This window comes from Phyllostomus discolor, chromosome 4, assembly GCF_004126475.2.
Source record: "Phyllostomus discolor isolate MPI-MPIP mPhyDis1 chromosome 4, mPhyDis1.pri.v3, whole genome shotgun sequence".
Taxonomy (NCBI): domain Eukaryota; kingdom Metazoa; phylum Chordata; class Mammalia; order Chiroptera; family Phyllostomidae; genus Phyllostomus; species Phyllostomus discolor.
The window spans coordinates 198822423-198840111 of NC_040906.2; the positions used below are offsets into that span (position 1 = coordinate 198822423).

General features: G+C 49.0%; 1 protein-coding gene across 1 annotated transcript in view; it reads left to right on the plus strand.

The window, feature by feature from the left end:
* Nucleotides 1-17689, plus strand: part of AKAP12 (A-kinase anchoring protein 12) — a 79068-nt gene that overhangs the window by 37291 nt on the left and 24088 nt on the right. The window contains exon 2 of the mRNA XM_028510892.2: nucleotides 7581-7707. Coding sequence (XP_028366693.1) covers nucleotides 7581-7707 — 127 coding nt within the window. The remainder of the gene's footprint in view (nucleotides 1-7580; nucleotides 7708-17689) is intronic.

The following is a 17689-nucleotide window of genomic DNA, read 5'->3' on the forward strand; positions in this document are numbered from 1 at the left end:
GAGCCATCATTTTAGCTCTCCAAGACCTGAGGACTTCAGAAAGTGATATAACCATGTTGTTATATCACACATCACAGAATTCACAGTAGTTTTTTAGAATCTAAAAGAAAGCCTTTAAAACGATTTCAACGCTGATGTCTCCCTGATGTTTCACGTCTGCGTCTCAGGCGGGGTGCGCCTGTGGGCGAGTGTGGCCGTGTGGGAGTGGCACGGGGGGACTCCAGAGCTCGGGCCAGCTCGCTCACTGGACGGAGGGCCCTGGACAGGCCGAAGCTCCTGCTGTGCGGATCACTGGTGGAGTGTCACTGGTGGGTCGCTTCCCACATGGAGCCTCCCTTCTAGGTGCTGCCGGTTCCTAGAAACCTAAACATCCATTGGACCATTTTCTGTGTGCTGGTGTTTAAGAGGGGAAAGGAAATATTCTTCCTATTGCCTGGATGTTTGCTGTCTGGACAGCGTGGTCCTAGAGGTATGAATTTGACTTGTGTAAGAGAAGTCCTCAGCCGTAAGATGGTGAACTTTTCCAGTGATATTGGCAGGTGGGCTCTCACCACAACCAGGAGCTGTGCGGCTGTGTGTGGGTGTGTCGCGGGTGAGGGGTGGGGTGTTATTGCAGTCCCATTCCCACAGTAGCATAACTTACTTTTGCTACCCGAGGGTCAAACCAATCCCATACCCTAGACAGAAAAGGCCACACCCCTCCAGCCACAGGTTCCTTTTGCTGTGACAGTCTGCTGCAAGGTCACGGCCACCTGACTGAGTCTTGAGCCGCAGCTTTGAGTGCCTGTGATGGAGATAGTGAGGCGTGCATTCCCCGTACAGAGCTCTAATGATGCTGGATCTCCTTGTCTCAGATCCGATGCTGCCTCCTTCCAAGCCCCCAACACAAACGTGAGGACAGCCTATAACCTCCCGTTTGCTGGCCTGGAGTTACCGCCTGTGACATTGGGGGAGATCGATCAAATCCCGGATTTGGATTCAGTCTCACAGCACGGGAGTACCCAGCGCCCACTCTGCTAGTCTGCTGGGAGCTCATGCCCCCCAGGGTTGCGTGAATAGGATTTGGTTTGCATAAAAAAAAAAAAGCTCCTGAAATAGTATTTTACCATTCAGTTTCTATCTTAAAGCAGTTCTGTTTTCCCATGAAAATTCATGGGCCTGGTAGAAGTTAGAATTAAAATGCTTCCCTTGCTTAACTGTTTCCTGCCGATACTAAGAATCAACAAACTCAAATGAAATAACTCGTGGGGGAAAAGCTCCCCCACCACCCAGTTAATTGTAAAAGTAATCATGTCCATTAGGTAAACAACAAAACACAGAGAAGTAGAAAATTGAAGGATATTAAATAATCTTAGTTCCCTTCCCAATGATGATTTGGTATGTTGTGATAGTAGCAGTTTGGTAATATAGTTGCTGTTTTACAGTATGTTCTTGTATGTACTTGTGATCATTCTGTGTACATGGGTTTAGTTTGCTTTTTAAATTTAATATGATGACATAAAATACATCTCCACACCATTACATATGCTTTGTAGGTACCACTTTCAATGCCCACAAGCTAGGCTGTAACCACCCCCCCAATTCTGGGTACTTAACAGTTGTTTTGCATTTTAAGGTAGTTTTTTGTGTATCTTTTCTTTCCTTTTGAGGTTTTTTTTGTTTTGAAGTAACCTTATCTATAGGAATCAGATCAATTTCATTTAATTAACTAAAGCATCTCCTCTTCTGTACCTTGTTCTCTGCCCTGAAGTTTTGTGCCCTGTTTATTTAGATTTGGATGTTACAAAGGTGTCTGCTTAGAAATGATTCGTTTGACATGTGATGGTTACTTTTAAAACAACTCCTCCAGTTCGTTTTCCAACACCTCTGGAAGCAGCTCTGTCAGTGTGTTCTGTAAACGACAGCCTGCAAGGGAAAACTTGTTAGTGCCGCACATCAGCTGGGATGGTGGGCGTCTTGTGGGGCCAGAAACTCCCATCCTATGGCCTGTGCCAGTTTTTGTGAAGAGGGCGGGCTGCTGGTTTCCTGAGTGAGCGACTCGGCTCCTAAGCGGCTCAGGCCTGAGGCGGAGCATTGAAACCGCACTTGCGGCGCAGCTCACCTGGTTGGAGTCCCGGCCTCCCTCGCCGACCCTGCCGCCCCGGGGTCGGAGCTGCAGTGCTCTCCTTCCGCCGTTGGGGTGGTGATGGCAGGCGTAATAATCCTCCCGAAGGCGGAGGCTTACATGAGCAGCTGTGCATAAACATGTTTGTGAAATGAGGACACAATGCATGTACTAATGTATCAGGAGCCCCTGAACGGTGGTATCCTCAGCTCGGCTGTGGTTTTGAGGAATGGCTTGCCTGAGGACGCGGGTACGCTGGTCCCATTTGGAGAGGGCTGGACCTGGAGTTAAAGCTCTCTGAGGGCGGTTTGCTCCTTAGGCTCAGCAGACCTGAAAAGATGGATGTTTCTCCTTTTTTATAAATTAAATGTGTTGGGGTGACATGGGTCAATAAGATTATAGGTTTCGAGTGTCCATTGATTTTTTATTAAATTTGTTGATAGGACATTGGTTAATAAGATTATAGAAGTTTCCAGTGTACCTTTTTATTGTTGACACTATTACAGGTGTCCTGCAATTTCCCTTCCTCTGTCCTGCTCCACCTGGCCTCCACGCCCTGCCCCCCCCCCCCCCCACCGCCAGCCATCACCACACTGACGTCTGTGTCCGTGGGAGGTGCACGTGTCTGTGATACATGATCTGTATGCTGCGGTGTGCACCCACTGCCCAGAGTCAGATCACCTGCTGTCACCACAGGTGTGACCCCTTTATGCTTTACTCCCCCTTCCTTCTGGTGACCACAATACAGTCTGTGTCGGTGAGTGTTTTATTGTTTGTTCATTTGTTACTTTCAGTTTTATGTCCCACACGTGAATGAAAAAGCCTGTGATTGTTAGCTTTTTCTGACTGTTTTGCTATGTCGCATCGCATGGTATTCTCTGGTCCCTCCATGTTGTCATAAGATTTCCGAACCCTGGAAAGTCAGGTTCTTAGGCATGCTTACAGCGTCAGAGTTCATGGGCTTCAAGGTTCAATGCCTTTTCTACCTTTAGAATGATAGAGTGAACAGAAAGAACACCCCTTCTTCCCCATGTCTCTTCCCCAAACTCCCTTCAAAGGATACAAGCAAACAGCAATTCCACAGAGGCAGCCATTGGGATGTGTGGTTACTGATTTTTTTTTCATGCTTCTGTAAACATTGGAGCTAGCACTCTCCCCCTCATTCCCTCCCTCCCTGTTAGTTGTTTTTGTTTTATTTTAAAGGAGTAAAAAAGGATTCAAACATTCTCAGCAACTTGCTTTTTTTTCTGCTTCAGCTGGGGACAGCAGTGTGTCCAGATGTACCTCGTTCCTCTCAGGGCTATTATATGGACGTCTCATCGGTCCGTTCTTCCCCTCCCCTGGCGGGCACCGACGGTTGTAGCTGTGATGAACGGCACATCTTTGCACCGGCACTTGCACACGCATGTAAAGCCACGCCTGTTCGAATGGGCGGCGGAGCCAGTGGGTGTGCACACTCAAAATTCTTCTCCAAAGATGGTGTGTACTGATTTAGCTTCTGATTTCTGTTTGACTTTTTTGAAGGTTTACTTTCAAAACACTTTCTACTAGGAGGAAGAAAACACACTGAAGAGTTTTCTTTACACATCTTGTCCTGGATTTAAAGTTCCTTCCAGATAATCGGTTTTATTCTAATTGTGTGTGTGTGTGTGTGTGTGTGTGTGTGTCTCCTTGTCATAGTCACAAGGTTCTGGTTCCTACAGCCACTTCGTGGTTCTGCGTCGTGGGGTCCGCCGCTGGAGTCCGGGTGCGTTGTGTGCTCAGAGCCTCGTCTGTCCCCTGGACTGTGGGACCCCGGGCCACTCCCACATGCGTGGTCATCCGGAGAGGGGGAGAAGCTGGAGGCACCGCTTCTGGGGTGAGCACAGTGGCCTTAGCGGGCTCTCCTCCGCCTCCCTGGCGCCCCGCCAGCCGTCAGGAGCACCTCCATTTTGCTCCTTCGCTCAAGAGCTGGACCCCCCTCTGACGGCCGTGCAGGAGGCAGTGGGACGCCGCGTGGTCCTGTTCCTGCGGTGCCCTGGCGGCCACGTCAGAGACGCTCGGTTCTTGTTCTTACAGGAATGCGAGGAAAGTGCTGGAAGCATTCGAGATCTCTTTTCAAAAACTTTTTTTAGTTGTAATGTGGTAATACACCACGGGAATAAACTCTGGCTGACCTGCTCAAAGGACGTAAGCTTGCAAACACGGAGGGTTTTGATTTGCTCAGAGGAGGTGTTCACCCTCTTTGAAGCACAAATCCGGTGGGAAAACAGGTTTCCTGGTGCCGGCTACGTCTGAGTGCAAGGAGCGAGTCTTTCAAGTCGAGTTCCCATCCCAAAAAACATAACTTTTGAGAGAATGGCTGACAGTGAGCCAGATATGTGTGTACTGATTACTGATGAAGACATGGAAAAGAGAATGAAAAAGGAAAAACCCCGAAGAAATGCATCCACAATGTGTGAAGCAATTAGGTTATAAAAAGCGTGTATTCTCCATTTTTGTTCTTATTTTTTTAAAGACTATACATGTGCATTTATAGACACACAGAAAAGACAGAAAGGGCCTCAAATGTTAAGGAGTGTAGGTTAGGTTTCTTATGATTTGGGGTGACCTTCATGTATTGATAACTCGGAGAGGCATGGGCAGCCTTAGCAATAATATGAATTGTTTAGATGGTTGGGGTGGAAGAAAAGGAAAAGAAGCACCCCTTTTTGTGGCATGGAAAAAAGTTCATGATCCATCCTCAAGAACAGATGAGGTTTTGTGAAAAGCATCTCTAAGTGAAACACAGAATGGTAAAAATGGCTTGAGTGTGGCTAGGAATGAAGTCCCATTTTTGTGTGGGGGCTGATGTGTCGTGGACTCTGAATGCTCACGGGAGACATCACCCGTGTGTGGGGTCACAGCCTGGGTGCACTTGCCAGACCCAAGCTGTGTGTATGCTGAGATCATCTCTAAACTCAATTTTAACACTGTCACCACCATAAATTGCCTGTCACCGAAGTCAATACATCAAATGCCTTCCTGAAGGACAGGCAGTTGCCCTGTGGTTGGTTGCTGGAATGACTAATCCAGAATTCACTTACCACACTTCAGATATAAGGAGGGCTAGCAGAGGAGCTCAGTTTTTAAGACTCCTTTATTTACATCGTCTAATCTACTTCGTTATATACATCTGTCATTTCTAAATGTACATGAAAGTTTGTACCTGTGTCCTGTAAGATCCTTCATGTTTTTTTTTTTTTTTTAAGATTTATTTATTTATTTATTTTTAGAGAGGGAAGGGAGGGAGGGAGAGAGAGAGGGAGAAACATCAATGTGTGGTTGCTGGGGGCCGTGGCCTGCAACCCAGGCATGTACCCTGACTGGGAATCGAACCTGCAACACTTTGGTTCGCAGCCCGCGCTCAATCCACTGAGCTACGCCAGCCAGGGCGATCCTTCATGTTTAAAGATACTTGATATGACTCTCACTGCAGATACCTCGGGTTCGATAATTCACAAAGAATTATGAGAGATCTTTCGAGACTCAGAGAAACACTGTAGAACTGCGAACTCTGTCAGACGTCAGAGCTCTGGTTCCTAAACCAGGGCCAACATTTACTACACGTTTCTCACTTAGTTGCTGCGTTATGGTCTCTGTGCTACCAGTTTTCAGGGTTAAGATTCATTGGGTTGCTGGGCACCCTATAATGATATGTTTCTTGCTTTCCTCCCCTAGCTCTTCATGTTATTAATCAAATATAAGTCTGACCTGTGCGTGTGACTAGTGATATTTAGTTAAAATACTCTTAATCCCCTGACGTTTTTGCTGATAAGCATGGTGGAGGCCCCCCCCCCCCCCCCTTTCCTTTTGTCATTGGGTTTCATGTAAAAGTCCCATCTTGCAGAGTTCGGTAAGAGAAGACTTTAAGTGGAAATGTGATCCGAGCGCTCTGTCTAGTAAATGGACTCACCCCGGGCCTGCGGAAGCCAAGCCCGAGTATTCCAGCCCCGTGGCATCATTTCAGGAGCAGCTCAGGCCGCTGAAGGGCAGCTCTGCTGGGCACGGGGAGCGGCCAGGTGAAACCACTTTAGCACGGTTGCAGCCTCCTGGGTGGACGGTCTTGAACCTGCTGGCCCTTCCAGGCCCTGATGGAAGTCAGCGATTTGGCCTGCGTGCTCCGCTGGCCTGTCGGCGCCGTGGAAGGCTGCCAAGGCGGGTGTTAAGCTTTGAGGTTTCTTTGGAGTGGCAGGGCTGGAGACCGTGGAATGCTCTTGCAGGCATTTTATCATGCGAGTAGTAACAGCCCCTTCAACAGCTCGTGTCGTGGAAAAACCCTGGGACTTGTCAGGGGTGAGTCCTGGCCTTCAGGCCACGGCCGGCGCGGTTCCTGAGCTGCAGGACCTCGTCCAACCCACCTGCTGCTCCACCCTCGCCTCCCGCCTCAGGGCGCTCGTCCTGAAGGTGGAAACACCAGCACCTGCTATGTCGGTGTTGAGACAAATGAGAAAAGCGTATGAACTATAAAACGTTGTTGACATCTTTAGGTTCCTCCAGGTTATTGTGCTATTTTTATTTGGCTTGAAACTTTTCACCCATACTCGCAGGATTTAAAAAATGGCCTGCGGGCATGTCTATACGTCTACAGTTTTTGCAGCTGATGACCTGGATTGCACACGCTATATCCTGTGGGAGAGATCGCAGATGACTGTTTCAGTGATACTTTTTAAAGGGAAAACAGTGACCGTAAAAACAGGCATTCCGTATTTCTTTCTTGTTCACTCTGGATAGGCTGGCCTTTGAACCAAGGGGCCTTTCCACCTGCCCCTCTTCTCTGCACCCCGTTCCCCTTGTCTCGGATGCCCCTTGCTTGCCTGGCGACTCAGATCTCAGGGTTACCTCCGCTTCCCCCGAGGAGCCCCCCTACCCCGGCACCCCAGCCTAGGTGAGGGCCTGCTGTGTATTGTCACTTGTTCTATGCATTCCTCCTTCCTGACCGTTTGTGTATTTTTTTTAACTGTCTGCTCTGTACCTTGAGAAAGGCACATTGTCACTTATGCATATTCTAGTCAGATAGGCAGAACTTCTAATCACAAGGGAACATTATTTTAAGGTAAAAGATATTTAGAGAAGTCTGGCTTCTACGGCAGCTTGTCGGCCACACGTGGTGGGGGCCACATGTGGTGGGGGCCACACGGGACGCGTTCCTTGTTTGTCATATCTCAGCCCAGCCCGGGACAGTGGGGGGTGTGAGTCACGAATGGCATTTGGGTGCATGAATGGGTGGCGTGCACAGCTACACGGATACAGAGCCTTGTGTGCTTGACAGCAGCTCCTGGTACCTTCTGTAAGGTGGCTGGCTGGGTCATTCAGGTGAACAAAAGACTTCAATCTTCACTGTCGTCGACCCTCTGTTTCTCCCTATTTCTTCTCTAAAATGATCTGTTTTTCTTTGAAGTTCCAGTGTCTCTAACTTGGCTGTGAAGACTGAAAGTGAGTTTTGTCTCCCCCATAGCTCCTGCAGAAGAATGGCCAGCTGTCCGCCGTCAACGGCTTAGCCGAGCCGGGAGAGCTCAGTCTCCAGGAGGGAGCCCTGCACGGCCAGGAGGAGGAGGAGGAGGAGGAAGTCATTGTCGCAGAGGGTAAGCCACCTTCCAGGCTGTGGGCCAGACCAGGGGCCCGAGGGCGAAGCACACCTGCAGTGGATGTGAGTTGAAGAATAAACACAGGTCTGGGCAGAAAGTATATACTGTCACCACCCCTGGGGGCAGGGGCTGATGTTGACAACAAGCGCAGTGAATCGGTTACAAAAGGAAGTATTTATCTGACCATTGGTGTAGGCCCTGCGCTTAGGTTGGGAAGTTATACCGGTCCTCGGGGTCGGGAAGTGAGGTCATGTTTCCTTTCTTAGACGTCCTTTTCTGCAACCTGCTGTTGTGTTTTGGTTTTTGTTTTTTCACTGTTGCCTTGTCCCAACTACTTGTCTCGTGTCCCATGTGAATCCTTGTTGGAAACGCTGGGGTTGTGGTTGCTTTGGGAGTCGGTCCCCCCCCCCCCCCCGCCTCCCCAAAGAATGGCCCCATAACACACGGGTAGGTTTTCCTGGTGATGCGCGTTTCAGGGTGCACGCTCTCCTTGCCCCTGTGATGTGCTGCATGTTTGTAGCTCCGGAGCCTGAAGCCCTGGAGGAGTGGTCGCTGGGAAGCGCGCCTTTCACCACCCCGCCCGGGGTTTGGTGTCGGCCCGCGTGCAGTGTGGCGAGAACCACACCTGCGGCGCGGAATCAAACACCTTGACCAGTAGGTCTCGTGTGAAGGGCCACACGGTGAAGAAGAACCTTGCCCCATCCTTGAGGTCCGTTTTCATCGTTCTCTTCAATCCTAAATGAAGGGAGAATTTAACAGCCACTATTGGAGATACATAAATTGATGATGTGGCGCCTGGTAAACTGTCTCTTATTATGTGTCACGTGACCAAGACAACTGCATGGGAAAGGCCTGTTAAAGGAGAGGGTTCAAAGCAGAGGGGGGAGCCCTGGCCATTGCCGGGGTTCGACGAGGTTCTTCCAACACGTGGAGCCGGCGTCCCCATCAAACCACTTCAAGCTGTTGGGGCGGGAAGTTTTTCCTTTCTTTCCCTCTAGGTTCGTTGGCTGGTCAAACGAAATGACATGACAGATTCACAGGAGAAAACAAGTTTAATTACTGACCTACGGTGTGGGGGCGTAAGGACAGGAGACCCAAGAGGCAGTATCCAAGCTCCCGAGCTGCGGAGGGGGTGGGGGTCTGGAGACACAGAGCAGAAGAAGGCCATTCCCGGGGAGGCTGAGGGCATGTTTGGGGGGGGTGAAAGGATGCTCCGCTCTGTTACATAGGCGAGTTTCTTAGGTAAAAAGGAATCTCTGCTGGGTACAGGCCCCTCCCCACTGTAATTTAGTGGAGAGCCAGGGCACAGTTGAGGGTGGGGGTCAAGACGTTTCCCTGAATCTGCGGGGTTTTGACTGCCTCCAGCTCACAATAACCCTCATGCCGGAGTGGCCTGCTGGGAGACTTGCTTTGAAGCCCTTCAGTACCCATCTTCATGCAGCAGCGTGGGCGCACCATGGAGTTAGAAATGCGCACGGTCTCACAGAAGGAGGATTTGCGTGACCTAGTGTGAGGGTTTCAGATAATTTCCGTAAACATCATTGCAACGGCCCACCTCAAATTCCAAAGCCCCACACTTTGTCCTCCTTGTGTTAACTTCCGAATCTAATCACACCGCAGCAGTTTGGGGGTCTCCCGTGGCCAAGCGCAGGGCGCTGGGTGCTTTGGGGAAGATGGGTCCACCAGCTACGGTGCTTGTCATCAGGGGAGACGGGAGGCCAGTCTATGGAAGGACACATCCCGTAAAAATATTGTTAAGACCTGGTGGCGATCTAAGGAATTTTGCAAGAGGCGAGAGGTGTTCCAGGTTCAGGCGGAACAATCGTTTGGGGTCAGAGGGTCGGGTAAGAGCTGGAGGCTGAGGCAAGGATGGTGTAGGATTCGTGGAGGCGAGGGATGCTGCCGAAGCAAGGAGAGCAACAACAGCCAACACGTCACAAGTTTTTATTCGGGTCTCGGAACTGTGCCTTTGGTGCGCGGTGGCCCTGAAAAGTTACAGCAGCGCTGTGAGGTAGGTTGGTCGTGTTCTCGGGATTCGAAGCCTCATCAGCACATGGCCAAGGGTGAGTTCCTCATCACCGTGCTGTTACTGTGCGGGGCGTATCCACAGACTCGCCTACTGGAGTCATGGACTCAGCCAAGGGTGGAGTGCAAGCCCAGAAGGGAGAACAGCTGGGTGGTAGGGCCCTGAAAGCAGCGTGGTGCTTAGACAGTGTGCAGTAGGCCACGTGGGGTCACTGAGATGTGCCACGGAGGTGGTGGCACAGGGTCAGGTTTCTCATCCAACCAACGCTGTAGTTCAGGATTGACGAGAGCAGGGAGACCAGGGCAGATGCCCACAGTTTCGTATAATCCTTTTATCTGGGACAGGCCTGCTGGAGGTCTGCTGGCTGTTTTCCTTCAGTCTGGTTAGGATTTCATTCATTCACAGTTCAGCCCTGTGGGTCAACACTGTTATTAGAGAAAGTGATCTGTCCCCACCCTGTGATTATTCCATTTTCTCCCTGAACCCAGCCAGGCTTCTGACCCTGGCCCCGGGGGTCTGAGCCAATAGCAAATGCCTCTTGCAAGAAGAGTGGTCACCCATACACTTTGTTCTTTAAAAGATCCCGAAAAGGTCTTGTTGTCTAGGGAAGAACCGGCCCCTACCCTCCAACGCACACCCAGGGCTGCAGAGGCTACCACCGGGGCATTCCCAGATTCCCGGAGGCCCTGCCTTTGGGACGAGCTCCTACTGTTCTGGGCAGAGCTGTTACTCGTTTGGGCGAGTGGGTCCGTGAGGCAGCTTGGTACACTTGCTTTGTGGTTCCTCTCCCTGTTTTGTCTACCTGGTGAGGTACATACAGACAGAGTCTTTGTGTTAAATTATTATTTTTTTAAGATTTTTATATATTTATTTTTAGAGAGAGGGGAAGAGGAGGAGAGAAATATCAATATGTGGTTGCCTCTCCCACGCCCCGTACTGGGCTCCTGGCCCGCAACCCAGGCATGTGCCCTGACTGGGAATCGAACTGGCGACCCTTTGGTTCACAGCCCACGCTCAGTCCACTGAGCTACACCAGCCAGGGCTTAATGTTAAATTATTAAACAATATTTTGAGTGTTTTTTTCTCTTGACATCAGTGATAACCTGTGGTTAGATTTTATGATTATTTCATTAAAAATAATTAAAGAAATCTGTTCTACCTGTAAACAAAGGCATCATTTGTTATGTAACACTTAACTGAGAGTTTGGGGGACCTTGGTCTCTACCACCATCCACTTCTGGAAGAAGAGATATGACTTATCGTGGTCCCGGGGGACTGGCTAACAGTGGGATCTGGTCCGACCACATGTGGATAACTGTTGAACTAGGGGCATCCCTGCCAGAGTGTTTTTAGTCTGAAGTGACAGACAGTATTTAGACAAATCCATACGTGAATCCATACGTGAATGTTCGCACCTTTGTTGTTGGTGGGAGTCAGGCTCTTGCACCGGACCCCGAGGCAAGCCTTCCAAGGGCCCACGCGTGGGAGGCTGTGGTGTGGCGGAGTGGTCTGTGTGGGAAGACGGCTGCCCCGGGTTTCCAGTGCCCCATCTCTGTCCGTCTCACCAGGAGAGAAGCCCAGCTGTGTCCTCAGCACGGCCAGAACAAAAGCCATTGTCCAGGTTTCTGCTTCATATTAAAGCTTCGTGTTTTGGAGTCCATGCCATCTTCTGTGAGCCCTGGTAGCTGCTTGACCCACATGGCTGTGTGCTCCTGGGTGAAAGAGAACGTGCAGATGCCTGGGGGGAGTGCATTGCCCGATGGGGGAGGGAGTGGGAGGGGGAAAGGGAGAGAGAGAGGGTGAGAGAGAGAGGGAGAGAGGGTGGGAGCGAGAGAGCATGCTTCTTTGTTCCTCTGGGATTGCATTAGCTTGGATTTGGGACAGACCAGGTGCTTTTTCAAAAGAACCAATGAACTTCCCAAGCTTTTACAGGCTTTTGATAGGCCCACACCCCCTAGGTAGACTGACAGGCCTCTTCAGTAAAGCACCTCCCCCTCGTGCCCCCCAACAATCCAGTCCTGGAGGGCGAGAGGGAAGAGTGTCAATACCCTTGGTGGAGCAACCACTATGATGCCCTGGGGTGTGAAGCTGTAGCTTCCTGGTGAGGCAAACAGGCTCATGCTCCCCAGTTTATGAAGCTCAATGTCTAATTCTCTTTGCTCTCTTTCTTATTAATAATTAGCCAACTACCTACAGTAGCACCTTGACTTGCTCTCTTTCTTCCGCCAGAAATACTGGCAATTCAGAACCAGTCCTCTTCCTATAATGAAGATGGGATCCTGTTTCCTTGTAAATGTTCTTTAAGTGATAGAAAAAAGGAACAGGCTGCTAAATGTTTCCTAAACTGTGTAGCCGGGTCAGATACGTGTGTTTTGGAGGGGGCTTGAAGATTATTTAATTTCAGGGGCCATCTTGTAGGTAGTATACAATAAGAAATACTTAACTAAAATGAAAAAAATTCACAACAAATTACTTTAGGCTGGAAGATTTAGTCCCTTTGAATTCTTTTTAGGTGATTTATCATTGATCAAAACTACTTATATAGAAGTGCAGCTTTTTCCAGACTAGAAAGTTCTGCCACAGCGTGACACTCCCGGAGTTCACAGGGGCTGCATGAGTGCTATTCGTTTTGTGGAAAATCTGCTTCTGCTGAAGAGATTTAAAAAAAAACAAACTCTCAACCCAAATGGTCATTTGTTCTATAGTCTTTGGCCTATATGGCTTTTTATGAGTTAAGTGCCTTAAAAGGAGTTTGAAAACATTAGCTCTTGGTCTAGGTCCAATTTTAGATTTAAAACTTTTGTAGGTATTTGTGTGAGCAAATAAACAGCGGTGGTCTTCTCGGTTTTGACGTTTTTGTTGACATTTTTGTTCACATACACTTTGTACGATTTGCACACCCAGGGTGAAGACATTTCCACCAGCAATTGGACACTCTGCCAATGGCATTTGCCACGAGGGCCCCCTACTCTCAGAGTAGGGGCCAGCTAACCGGATGGACAGGCTTTGTTACACTAACCCGAGAATGGTGACGGGGTTGTTCAGGTATTGTGCAAGTGGACCACTGATGTGTATCTGCTCTGACTCCGGGGGCAGTCCTCAGCCCTGAGAAAAAACAAACAAACAAACCCCCAAAACCCCAAATAGTGTTGCTTAAAGCAGGTTTTCTGAGGGTGTGTTTCTTGCCTTTCACAGAATTCCACTTTTTTCTCTCTGGATATTTCCCCCAGATCCAGTAAACAAATGGAGAGTTCGTTGCTCAGTTATCTAGGAGCTTAACTTGCAACATGGTGGCGGATTTCATTTTTCAAATGGTGCTTCCTTCGGATCCCAGTCTTTGCTTGTATGCAGTTTGCCGTCGGAGCCTGCCAGCTCCTGGCGTACAGTGAGCGCCTCTGGGGCGTGGAAAGGCCGTGAGGGCCAGGCGATCGCAGCCCTCCCTGCGGACCTCGTTACCTTACAGAAAACCCATTCTGGAGTGACAGGTGGTTTTTCTTGGCTTTTTGATCATTTCAGAACTTTCCGAATAATGAGTATCCTAAACGCTACTCCAGGTCCATGTTCAAAGATGACTGCCCCCCATCCCCCGCCCCCACCCTCCCTGCTCCCCTGCGGCCAGATACTTGTTTTTCTCTGAGAGGCTGCTTTCTCCTCTGCGGGAGAGAAGTGTGTTTATGATTCAGTCCCCTTTCTCTTTCACTTTGTGACATAATTGGCACCTTGTTAGTGTTTTCATGAAGATGTGCCTGTTGCCCACACTGCTACGTTCCATTCTGCGTTATTTCTCTCACGTCACTTGCCAGCAGCTGGCAGTCCCTGCCTGTCTCTTTCCCCCGCCCCCATCTCTGGCAGGGACTGGGGGGAGGGGTCTAGATGGTTCGGTCCTGAACCCCCTGGTCTGCAACAGCGTCTGACACATTGTAAGTGCTCCACAAATATTTGGATAAATAAGACACAGTTTTAAGTTACTTCTGTGGGGGAGGAAGATCTGGTAGCGTTTCACTTTCTGGCCACTTACTTCCTTCATAGTTAGCTTTTCACTGTTTGTTCATTTCTTTCCTGCACGGTTAAATATGCAGCTGTATAGACCCACCCAGGGCTTTCTTTGTGGCAGCAGCACTAGCAGAGCGGGATGCGTTCCAGCGCACCGTGCTGGACCCTCACAGGTGCTCACGCCAGCGGTTGCCCAGGTGTCACCTGGAAACAGGAAATGAGACCCCGACCTGCTTGTGATTAAATTAAGACCTGCTGGTCCTGAAATGTTATCAAATATAGGTGCTCAGCAGACAAAGAAAGGGATTTTTGTTTTTCCCCACTTTGGTGTTTCGAGTATAATATTATCACATGACATTTTTTTCAAGCTGTATCCTGTTTTGTAATACTTTGAAATCTAGAGAGAACACTCACAAAATGGGCCTTGACAGGTTGCCCAGTAGGGGGCGCACAAGAGGCAACCACACATTGATAGTTCTCTGCCTCTCTTCCTCCCTTCCTTCCCCAGTCTCTAAAAAGAAGTAAGTAAAATCTTAAAAAAAAAAAAAAAAAAAAAAAAGGCCTTGCACTTAGGCAAAGGCACACTGGTATCCAGTTTCTGGAAGCTGATTTTTATGCATTCCCCCGCTCCGCGGACATATTTTTAGTGTGCCTCTCTGAAATGACTTATGTCATTGACAAATTTCGGGTGTAACATTCTAGTGCTTTCATCTTTAAAGAAACACAAATTTTTCTTCTTTTTTTTTTTTTTTAGTAATTAACAGTCAAACTGCATAGAGAAGCCTTTTTTTCCTCTGAACTATATCCAAGTTATGAACCTTTATTTTTCCTTCTAACTTAAAAAATGGGGGTGAGGAGAAGAAGAAAGGAGTAAGATCTTTATTTACCATCCCTTGCTTTGGTAAATCGCTTCAGTGCACTGTGTGACCTTGACTTGAATACACCCCCTTATCTCACGGAGCGTCAGTTTCTGTCTGTAACGTGAGCATCCTCACCCATCTGTGAAATTCTATGACTGAGTACATCAGCACTGCTAGTAACATAGGTATTCGAAACCAAGTGATGGATTAGCTGTTGGAGACACCCCAGCGACCTTGGGCAGGTGGGAACCTACTTGGTAATTTCATTATGCCTTTTTATAGAGACACTTTTATGCTTTTTCTTTTGAGTCTGATCTTAAAAGCCGTCTTCTAGATTTGAAGTTTTAATGAACAAAAAGTTCAAAAGGGGAAAATGTATGGAAGAATGCCTCTATATGTAATCATTTAGGTATGAAAGAAAGATAAGGAGCTTCATAAATGTGTCTACAGGTAACGTATCTCTCTCCCTATACGAGAGAATATGGGAATGATGTAATTGGGGTTGGTTATGGCCCAGGATGGGTATGAGCTGTTGATAAAGGCCGTAACTGCTTGCCCTGAAGACTGTCAGTCTGAAATTACTGCAACAACTTACAAGTGGCAGTAGTTGGGGGCCACTTGAGTTCCTCACGAGTAGGGTGGGTGCTCTGGTCCATTGGAGGGGGAGTGCAGGTGAGCGTAGGTGGGCTCGTCCAGACAGCTCACCGAGAGTCAGACCCTTTCCCTTGGAGAGAAGGGGGTGGTCCGCAATGAACGGTTCTCTAATGGGACTAAGCCACCAATGGAGACCTTAAATTGTTTTAGCCATTTAATTTATTTAATGAAACAATTTGGGGGCTTTCTCACAGACTGACTCATCCCCAGTGTCACCTAACATAGCGCCCCTATCAGGGGTGTCCCACCTGCGGCCCGAGGGCCGCCTGCAGCCCAGGGTGGCTGTGAATGCGGCCCAACACAAAATCGTAAATTGACTTAAAACGCTATGAGATTTTTTGGTGATGATGTGCTGCAGTGTATAGAATGTGCGGCCCAAGACACCTCTTCTTCTTGCGCTGTGGCCCAGAGATGCCAAAGGGCTGGACACCCCTGCCGGGTTCCACACTGATGTGCTCGAGCGCGGTGTCCCTACATTATGGGACCGGACGCCTTGCTAACAACTTCCAGGAGACACGTTGTTGGGGCTGAAATTTTACAGCTTTTTAGCTTATCCGTGGCGTCTTATTCCCTAGCGCTGTATGTTGAATTTTTTCAGACTACTTTTTAGCGAAAGCATCAGCGCAGTGCCATGTCCCCTCCCACCTCCAGTGCCCGCGGTGTGTGCATTAGTTGTTTTGGTGGAAAGCGTGCTAGGTTAGAAAGCGGGCACCTAGGTGCTAGATTTTATTAATCCGATGAGCCTGTTGCTTTAGTGCGTCTTCATGTCGGACGTGCCGCACTTTGACACTGAACACACAGCGGTCGTCCCGCTGTACCGGTTTGCTAGGGCCGCCAGAAGAAAACATCACGGAGTGGGTAGCATAAACAACAGAAATGTATTTTCTCACAATCTGAAGGCTGGGAAGTCCAAGATCCTGAGGTCTCTCCCTTTGGCTGGCCAATGATGGCCTTTTCCACATGGTCTTCCCATCATGCTTACACATCCATGGTGTCTGTGTATCCTAATAACCCTTTCTAAGAAACACCAGTCAGATTGGATTCTGCCCCCCGCCCCAGCCTTATTTTAACTGAATCACCTCTTTAAAAGCCCTCTTTCCAAATACAGTTAGATTCTGGTGGGCTGGGTTAGGGATTCAACAAGGGAATTTGGAGGGGACACAATTCAGCCCCAAACAGCTGCCTGTATGTAGGACCAGCTGAAGACTCAGGTTTGGGACAAGGAGCCTTAGTGGAAGGAGGCTGTGGAGCTGGCTGCCTCACCGGGCTCTGCCACCACGCTGGAGGCTCTTCTGCTCCAACCGGGCAGGTCGGGGGAGTCCCCCTGCAGCACGGAGCTCAGCTTTGTTCCCGGCGCCGCCTTCCGAAACTGCTGAGCACGAACTTCACCTCCTTTTTCCACACGGCAGCCCTCTAAATATTTGAAAACATTTATCATGTCTCCCCTTTCATCTTTTCTTCTCTAGGCAAAACATCTCCAGAGAAAATAAGCTGTCTCACATTAAAAGGAAAATGTCGGGGCTTATATATATATATATATTTCAGATATGAGTGCTCGTGATGGAAGCTTGCCAAGTGTAACTGGGTTTCATTTTCAGCATTCCTGCTCCTTAAAAATAGTTTCTCCCGCTAACTCTGTAAACAGTGAGAACAACTTGGTTGCTTCACACCGAGTGAGTGCCATGTAGCAAAAGAATTGGTTGGGTAGAGGAGGTAAACACACTGATGGAGAATATATAAAAGACACCCTTTACTAAGGATGTTGGTGAACAAGCCAAAGCCAAAAAGGATGAAGAAAATATCAATATATGTTGTTATATATTTCTTCCTTTTTTCAAATCCTCACCCAAGGACATTTTGTCATTGCTTTTAGAGACAGGGGAAGTAAGAGAAATCGAGGAGAGCGGGGGAAGAAACAGTGTGAGAGAGAAACACTAATTTTGCCTTCTTGTTCATGCCCCAAATGGAAATCAAACCCACACCGCGGGGATGTGGCCGACTGGGGATCGAAGGCGCACAGCCTTGTGCTTTGCAGGTTGGTGCTCCCGCCAACCAAGCCACACCCAGCCCTGCCGGGGCTGTTGTTGTGTGTTCCTGATGCTGGAAACGTCACTCACCGTTTTGGTGCTTCACTCACCGTGACCATAAGCTCATAGCCTTACCCACTACAGCAGCTAGAAAGAAGGATAAGAGAATTCCCACTTTCCAATTAATTGTTCGTGGTGAACGACGTGGCAGAGTCGTCTCCGCCTCCAGCGGAGCGGTCTCAGCAGAGCCAGGGCTGGCACCTGAGCAGCCCGCCTTCAGCCGAGCCCCCGAGATTGACCTCCCGCTGCGGGGCCTCACCGTCCCAACCCGCTGAGGGAACTTCATACAACAGTGCGAGGCTTCCCTCGTGCTCGGCCCCACGCAACCCCCCAGTGGTGTTAATTTCCACTCAGTGTTC